At 41.6% G+C, this 9,290-nt stretch overlaps 1 protein-coding gene across 1 annotated transcript in view; it reads right to left on the reverse strand.

Moving 5' to 3' along the window:
• Window positions 1-7,316, reverse strand: part of NCOA6 (nuclear receptor coactivator 6) — a 69,329-nt gene extending 62,013 nt beyond the window's left edge. Inside the window, exons 1-2 of the mRNA XM_081097019.1 lie at window positions 7,266-7,316; window positions 1,362-1,643 (exon numbers count right to left, since the gene is read on the reverse strand). Of these exons, the coding sequence (XP_080953145.1) occupies window positions 1,362-1,596 (235 nt within the window). The 5' untranslated portion in view covers window positions 1,597-1,643; window positions 7,266-7,316. The remainder of the gene's footprint in view (window positions 1-1,361; window positions 1,644-7,265) is intronic.
• Between the last annotated feature and the right edge of the window lie 1,974 nt (window positions 7,317-9,290).

Raw genomic sequence — 9,290 nt, forward strand, 5'->3', positions numbered from 1 at the left:
GAGACATATGTAATACTCTAACACTTTAAGCAATAAAACAATAAAAAACAAACATATTTTTGCACCAAGTATATAATCTAATAACTGTATAGGTCAGGGTTTGGTAATTTATTTAAAAGCAATGAAAAAATTGAGTCAGCAATTTAAAAATAAGGGGGAAAATGTGGGTAATTAAGAGCAATGAGCAAGTTCAGGCCTAGGTGGGCCCTTATAAAATGATATATTATGACTGTGATTATGGTGACAATGACGGTGATAACTGCAACTTTAACACATAAAAGTCTCTAATACTGTGCTAAATAGTACATTAACTACGAAGAAATCTTACACAACACACTAAAAAAGTACTTGAAAAAAAACCACACAGCAGCTTCCCTCCTGACATCAAATCTCGAAAGAAAAAAACACCCCATGCCTAAAAAAATCTAATGAGCACTTGATCAAATCAAGATTTGTGATAGAAAGATAAAACCTAGGCTTTGCACTATGTCTGAAGGAATTACATAACTGTCCAACCAGGAAAGATGGAGAACACCTAAACTAAGATTCAAAAACACAATGGGGGGGGGGGGCAATCGGGGAAAAAGGAGACATATGTAATACTTTAAACAATAAATAAATAAATAGATAGACAAATAAATAATAAAATAAAGTGCCAAACTGCCCCAAAACAAAAACACAAATGGCCACAAGACCAAGACAGGTAATCTAAATGTGTGAAGAGATCAGATGGAAATTGTGATGAGGTGAGGGGCTGCCTTTGGTGCTATTCAGCATCATCTGGGGCAGAGAAAGAGCGCAAAGCTATCCGATCTTTCCATTTTTACAGACAAATCCAAAACATGGATTTTTATGTAAAATATTTAAAATTTTAAAGCATTGGCAGTGAAATTCAAACATTAAAAAATTAAAAAAAATAAATGAAAGTGGGCCAAAAGATGCGGCTTATGGTTGGATTCAGTAGGCTGTTGGTTAGTATCCTCTGATCTAAAGTTTAAGAACCAATTTCAAGCATACTTTAAGTAGAACCATGGAGTAAAGGACTTAAAGATCCAGTCTAAACTCTTCATTTTATACATAAGGAAACTGAAGGCCTTCAATAAATATATTTGGGTTTTGAGACTTACTCCTATCCACTAGAGCAGGTTATATACGTATTGCTATGTTAAGTTCAGTTTCTCCATGAACTTAAAAGAAACACAATAGCATTTCTTTAAAAAAAAGGGAAAAAATCCTAAAATTCCAACTTTACAATTAAAATGAGTCTTTCAAACCAGTACAGCAAAATTTTACATTGTAAAACTCAAGATAGTCACAGAAGGGCAAATACTTAGAAGGCAAAAGTAATTAAAGCAAATTACCCATGTGTAACAAATTGGGCACATTCTCCAATATTGTGTCCAATTTCCATTTGAAGTCTTTATCATCTATATTTCCTTTGAAGGCCACAAAGATTGTGGAATCCTCCAAAATACTATCACTTTTTGTGTCATCATCTTCTAGTCCAGAGTCAAAATCCATCTCTGAGTCTTCCATTGTTGATGAACACAAGGAAGTATAGATGTCTTCTAAGTTTGGAAGGTCATCCAAAACCATGGTGAATATTATTCCAGAAGCAAGTGCCAAGTGAACAAAAAGAAAACCTTTGAAAAGAGAATAGAGAAAAAGCATGGCAATGCATAATTATATAATCAACAATGTAGAATTCATAGTTCTTTTTATTTTGTATTTATGTCCATTATGTTATACTGGAGGCCTGGTGCACAAAATTTGTGCACGGGGGGCGGGGGGGGGGCCGGGAGGGGCCTTCAGACCAGCCTGCCCCCTCTTGCAATCTGGGACCCTTCGGGGGATGTCCACCTGCTGGGTTAGGCCCGCTCCCCAAGGGATCAGACCTAAGCTGGCAGTCAGACATACCCCTGGCAGCCCGGGAGCTCTCAGAGGATGTCTGACTGATTGACGGCTTAGGCCTGTCGGACATCCTTAGCGCTGCTGAGGAGGTGGGAGAGGCTCCTGTCACCGCCACTGTGTTCACAGCCATCAGCCCAGCTTGTGGCTGAGCGGAGCTCCCCCTGTGGGAGCACACTGACCACCAGGGGGCAGCTCCTGCGTTGAGCATCTGCCCCCTGGTGGTCAGTGCACGTCATAGCGACTGGTCGTTCCAGGTCGTTCTGCTGTTAGGGTCAATTTGCATATTACCTTTTTATTATATAGGATGCTATCTCTTTGTAAGTCTAGAGTATGGGGAGGAGATAACAAGAGATCATAAAATAGAACAACCCTAGCTGGTTTGGCTCAGTGGATAGAGCGTCGGCCTGTGGATCGGAGGGCCCAGGGTTCAACTTTGGTCAAGGGCACATGCGGGCTGGATCCCCAGTGGGGGGCGTGCAGGAGGCAGCCGATCAATGATTCTCATCATTGATGTTTCTAACTCTCCCTCTCCCTTCCTCTCTGAAGTCAATAAAAATATTTTTTAAAATAAATAAAAAAGAAAATAAAACAAGTATTTTTTGAGAATTTATATAAACCTTTGGGTGACCTCACAACACAAGGTGCTCCCCAAGACTTGCCTTACTCCTGTCCTGACAAGTTTCCAAGAAGCCAGTTTCTAAAGCCCTCCTCTTAGCTCAGTGGATAGAGCGCTGGCCTGTGAACCAAAGGGTCCTAGGTTCAATTCCCTGTCAAGGGCACATACGTTGGTTTCAGGCTCCTCCCCATACTGGTCCCTAATTGGGGCACATGCAGGAGGCAACTGATAACCAATCGATGTGTTTCTCTCACATCAATATTTCTCTCTGTCTTTCCCTCTCTTTTCCACTCTCTCTAAAAATCAATGGAAAAATATCCTTAGGTGAGGACTAAAAAAACCAAATTCTTATATAAACTATAATTACAACTATGTTTTCTTTTTTAAGACAGATAAGAAGAAAGGACTGAAAATCAATACACTAAAATGCAAACAATAATTGTGCTAGGCTAAATATTACAGCTAAATATTTTATTATTTGAATAAATGGAGAAATGTATTAACCTTTGTTCTTTGAAATAATCAATAAACTTCAAGAGAAAATGCTTTTCAAAAATGAATCTAAGCAATCTTATGGGGGAGGAGGGGAAGTCCTATGTTATATGTAAATATGGGGGGAAATTTTGACATTTGATCAAAGCATCTTATAGTCTGGTATTATAATTATCAATAAGGAACAGTGAGATTGAGTGGTTAAGAAACAACAGCATTCAGAAAATCCTTTAGAAATACCACTGCCCTGCCCTAACCGGTTTGGCTCAGTGGATGGAGCCTCAGCCTGCGGACTGAAGGGCATGTACCTTGGTTGCGGGCACATCCCCAGTAGGGGGTTTGCAGGAGGCAGCTGGTCGATGTTTCTCTCTCATCGATGTTTCTAACTCTCTATTCCTCTCCCTTCCTCTCTGTAAAAAAATCAATAAAATATATATATTTTTAAAAAGAAATACCACTGCCCTTAGTCAACTGCCATCTGCATTTTACAGAGTTTAAAGAACTTTACTAGTAAAGGTAAATAAACAAAGCTTAAAAAGATTTTTAGGGCTTAAAAGCTGCTGCTCAGCAAGAAAAAGTGATTGCTTAAACTTCATGAAAAATGGTAGCTATTTAGCAGCTGTTCCAAAGTTGAAACAACTGTAAGAAGAGAATTTAAAATTTAAGAAACGTCTTCCAAAAGAACCTTTAATTGGGAAGAAGGAAACCAACTGAAAAACCTGGACTTTGACAGTCTTCTAAGGAGGCCATTGGTCATGGTATAAGGCTGTGTATCAAGATTTGAAAAGCTCTCTACTGGCAGATACACAAGTCAGTTAATTTAAATTCTGGAATTACCAGTTTAACAACACCTATGGGCACTACACAAATGCTTAGAAAACAAGAAATTGAAAGACAGGCTATGAAAAAAATGGTTGACCTTCTTTCCAGAAAACTTTTTAAAGTAACTTCTTTTAGATAACTTCATTGAGAAGATTCCACTTAAAATCTATTAATAAGGATTTCATATCAAAATAATGACTAATCTTTGAGTTTGAAATGCAGTTCAGCAACCAACTCTTAGAGAAAACAGACTATAGCTATCTCAAGGGACGCATTTGGTCACTTATGGTCATCTATTGAAAGATAATATGTGCTATTTCTCTGGGTTTGCTAAGATTAAATAGCAGTTATCTTGCTCACCCACATAATAAATTTCTAGGTTACTTACTGATTTTCAATTCTTACTGGAGCTCTTTTGAATTTTTATGAGGACTCTAAGAAAAAAATGTGATATTCAGGAGAAATTTTAAAAGTAAGCATATTACTTATGCTACATTTCCAAGGTAGAATGAAATAGATTTGTAAATGAAATCATTTCAGGGTACCTAAATAGCTCCAGTTAATGAAGGAAAGCTCTTTATTATAGAAGAATGCCAACTTAAATGTAAAAAATATATATATCATTTTAAAAATATAATTTTGAAATTCCTAATAATTCAGGCAAGGATCATTAATAAAGATAAAATTGTATGTGAAAAACAGACACACAACTGGATAGCACATGATGTCAAAGTATCATCCCAGATTTGTTGCTTGTTAATGGGAAAAATAACTTTACAATGGAAGAACTGTCACTACCTGAACACAATGTTCAACCTTAGCATCATTAGCACAAAAACAACCAGAAATTATGTACAGTATGAAATGCACAGCATTACCTATGAAACAGTCTTGCCAAAAATGTTTAACCTGAATCTAGCAAGTTTTTTTAAAAAATATTTTTATTGATTTCAGAAAGCAAGGGAGAGAGAAAGACAGAAACATCAATGATGAGAGTGAATCACTGATTGGCTGCCTCCTGCACGCCCCATGCTGGGGATTGAGCCGGCAGCCCGGGCATGCGCCCTTGACTGAAATTGAACCCAGGACTCTTTAGCCCGCAAGCTGACCTAATCTAGCAAGTTTTTAACAGGAGACAAAGGAACAATTTAACACCATGAAAAAATAATTAGACAAATCTAGAATATAGGATTTCTGTAGCACAATTAGCTTGTCCTCTTGGTAAAAGGTAGATAAAACTATTCTACATTAAAAGAGATTTAAAAGACTTAAACATCAAATGGAGTGTTAGTCCTTTATTGAATCTTGGTTTGAAAAAAAGATGTAAAGCACATTTTTAGGGTAATTAGGAAATTATTACTAATTTTGTTAGGTGTGATAATAATGTTGCTGTGGTTACACAGTACAATGTTCTTATCATTTCTTAAGAGATGCATACTGAAACATTTAGGGGTGAAATGTCATGCTATCTGTAATTTACTTTAAAATACATTAAGCAAATATGGCAAAACAAAATGTTAATATAGGTTAACAATAGGTCATGAGTATATAGGTATTATTTATAGCATAATTTTATATATTAAAATTGCTCATAATAAAAAGTTTCTTAAAAAAACATATTTATGTCATCCTATATAATAAAAGGCTATTATGTAAACTGTCCCTTCAACTGGGAATTCGACAGGGATTTCAACTGGGAGTTTGAACAGGGGGCGGGGCTGGCCGGCCAACTGCCTGTGGCCCCTCACCCTGGCTGGCCTGGTCTGATTGCTCGATCGGGGTGGGCCAGCTGGACCCCACCCATGCACGAATTTGTGCACTGGGCCTCTAGTTCCTATCTAATGAAGAGGAAATATGCTAATTGACCCTCATGCTGTCGCAAAGATGGCGGTGCCCACAGCCAATAAGGAAGAAATATGCTAATTGATTGCCATGCCCTCAAAGATGGCGATGCCCACAGCCACAAGATGGCCAGCAGGGGAGGGCAGTTGGGGGCAACCGGGCCGGCAGGGGAGGGCAGTTGGGAGCGATCAGGCCGGCAGGGGAGCAGTTAGATGTCGATCAGGCTGGCAGGGGAGTGGTTAGGAGGTGATCAGGCAGGCAGGCGAGCGGTTGGGAGCAGCAGTCCCAGATTGTGAGAGGGATGTCCCTGTGGGATCAGGCCTAAACCGGCAGTCAGACATCCCCCGAGGGGTCCCAGATTGGAGAGGGTGCAGGCTGGGCTGAAGGACACCCCCGCCCCTCCAGTGCACAAATTTCATGCATCAGGCCTCTAGTTATATTTAGCTATCTTCACCAGTCCTTTCTCTTCAGAATTTTTTTTTAAAATATATTTTATTGATTTTTCACAGAGAGGAAGGGAGAGAGATAGAGAGTTAGAAACATCGATGAGAGAAACATCGATCAGCTGCCTCCTGCACATCTCCCACTGGGGACGTGCCCGCAACCCAGGTACATGCCCTTGACCGGAATCGAACCTGGGACCCTTCAGTCCGCAGGCCGACGCTCTAGCCACTGAGCCAGACCGGTTTCGGCTCTCTTCAGAATTTTTACCTGGTGCAAGTAGCTGAATAATCGGTAAAATATTGTCACAGGCTATTCAAATTATTTGACTTGGCTGCCATTTGAGCAAAAGACAAAAGACACTATTATCCACATCAGATTATCAAAAACTCACATACCTATTGGAGTCAGGCAGGTAAAATAAATAAGAGAAGAACACTGGCTATTAAATGCATTTGCACGTACTGTATGAATGGTTTGAGCAATGGGAAACTTGAATACCCATCTATGATGAGCACCTACAACTTTGGTCCAGCTTATTATTTTCCTTTGGAATGATGGGAAGAATTGTAAAGGCCCAGAAATAATAGATATTTTGAATGTTAAGAAAAGACAAAAATCCATATATTTAGTGAAATCTCCAGACTTTCAAAGAGATTTACATTTTTGAAAATACTCTATGGGCCAAGTGGACCACACTCCAGCTGCGTATGGCCCACAGGCCCTCAGTTTTCAATTTCTAATTAAGTCTGACCACCCAGGCATGACGCATGTGACTGACTAGGACAGCACTAGGCCTGAGTGAACTATGTGGGTTTGGTGCATTGCTGGAGGAAACCAGATATTTAAAATGCATTTAAGTGTTATGATGTACCTCTTGGGAGGTCTGTGGACTCCTCAAGAAAAAAGAGATTAAGTAATCTCTTAATCCCAGAAGAACAGAAGGTTCAAACTTAGTGAATTTTGGTTTCTTTAAATATGCTGAAGTCTCCCATATCTGGTTGAAAGACTATCTTAACCTTTGACAAAACACTAGATGGTGAAGGAAACAGTTTTTCACTTGCTATGTAATGGTACAGCCATTCCATTGCTTGGAATGAAGCCAAGCCATATCCACTCTCTTACATAAGGTTTTACTCACCAAAATATCTTTTTTAATTTTTATCATTTATCCAGGTCATCCTCTACATCCAAACAAGCTGGCATTTTTAGGGACTATATTTCAAGGTAGTCCAAATAAAAATTCTAAAAAAAAAGAAAAAGAAAGTTACAATATTATATAGAAATTACACAAGTAACCTATTTTTGCAACAGAAGTTAATGTAAATATCACAAGTTATCAAGTCAACTAAATATCTCCAATGTTAAAATAGGGTTTTCTTTAAGCATATTTTTTTCTGAGATCTAAACCATTCATCAACAAGCTTTCAGAGTACAGAAGCAAACTAACAACATATACCAGTTTCACTTAATAATAATCATGAAACTGGGACCCTAAGCATTAGCGTCCTTCCGATACCTTCATTTTTCAATCTGTTAAATTAAAATAAATTAACATCATGCTGCACTGTTTGCACATACTTGGTGCCAAAACCAAAATATTCTGTATACACACTAAATAGAAGACATACCTGTTCTAGTTCTGGCCAGTGTGCTCAATGGTTAGAGCATAAGCCCTGAGCACCAAAGGGTCACAGGTTCGATTCCTGGTCAAGGGCACATACCTGGGTTACAGGTTCAATCCCTGCCCCAATGGGGGTGCATGCAGGAAGCAATCAATTGATGCGTCTCACTAACATTGATATTTCTCTTTTCCTCTCTCCCTCCCTTCCTACCTCCCTTCTACTCTCTCTGAAAAAAAAAAAAAAAATCAACGGGAAAAATATCCTTGGGTGAGGATTAACAAAAAACAAAACAAAACACACACAAAAACCAGCCCCTCCTCCTGGCACTCCAGGTTATTAAAGTGAATCAAATTAAAAAACAAACAAACAAACAAACCAGAAACAATGCACTTCTAACAGGATTTCAAAATTCATTTTTAAGCTTCATAAAGTATAGATTTAGTTTTTTCCAACTTTATAATATCTACTACAGGCCCGGTGAACAAAAATTTGTGCACTCGGGGGGGGAGAGGGATCCCTCAGCCCAGCCTGTGCCCTCTCGCAGTCTGGGACCCCTCGGGAAATAACGACCTGCTGGCTTAGGCCTGCTCCCGGGTAGCAGAGGGCAGGCCCAATCCCTAGGTGCAGGCCCAGGTCGGGCTCAGAGCAGGGCTGACTGGGGAGTTGGGGTGCCGCCCCCTGTCATGCACAGAGCAGGGCAGATCAGGAGGTTGCGATGCCACCCTCAGTCACGCACAGGGTAGGGCCGACTGGGGGGTTGGGGCACCGCCCCCTGTCACACTCAAGGCAGGGTCGATAGGGAGGTTGCCGCACCACCCCCTGTCACCCACAGAGCAGGGCTGATCAGGGCGTTGGGGAGCTCCCCTGTCACGCACAGAGCAGGGCGGATCAGGGGGTTGAGGAGCCCCCCCCTGTAACTCACAGAGCAGGGCCGATCAGGGGGTTGGGGTGCCACACACTGTCACACTCAGGGCAGGGCCGATGGGGAGGTTATGGCTGTACCCCGTCATACACAGAGCAGGGCCCGTGGGGGCGGTTGGGGCGCCGCCCTCTATCACCCACAGAGCAGGGCGGATCAGGAGGTGGGGTGCCGCCACTGTCACACTCAGGGAAGGGCCGATGGGGAGGTTATGGCTCTACCCCGTCACACACAGAGCTGGGCCCGTGGGGGAGAGGGGGTTGGGGCGCCGCACCGTGTCACACACAGAGCCGCAGGGCAATCAGGGGGTTGGGGAGCTCCCCCCTATCAGGCACAGAGCAGGGCTGATCAGGGGGTTGGGGTGGCTTCCCATGTAACGAACAGAGCAGGGCGGATAGTGAGGTTGTGGTCCCGCCCCCTGTCACACACAGAGCCGCAGGGCGATCAGGTGGTTTGGGCGCTGCCCCCTGTCACTCTGATCCTGGTGCCAGGAGGCCTCTCGGCTCCGCTGATCCCGGTGCTGGGAGGCATATTACCCTTTTACTATATAGGATAGAGGACTGGTGCACCGTTGGGGGCTGGCTGGTTTGCCCCGAAGGGTGTCCTGGATCAGGGTGGGGGT

Source organism: Myotis nattereri (assembly GCF_964212035.1).
Source record: "Myotis nattereri genome assembly, chromosome: 8".
Lineage (NCBI taxonomy): Eukaryota > Metazoa > Chordata > Mammalia > Chiroptera > Vespertilionidae > Myotis > Myotis nattereri.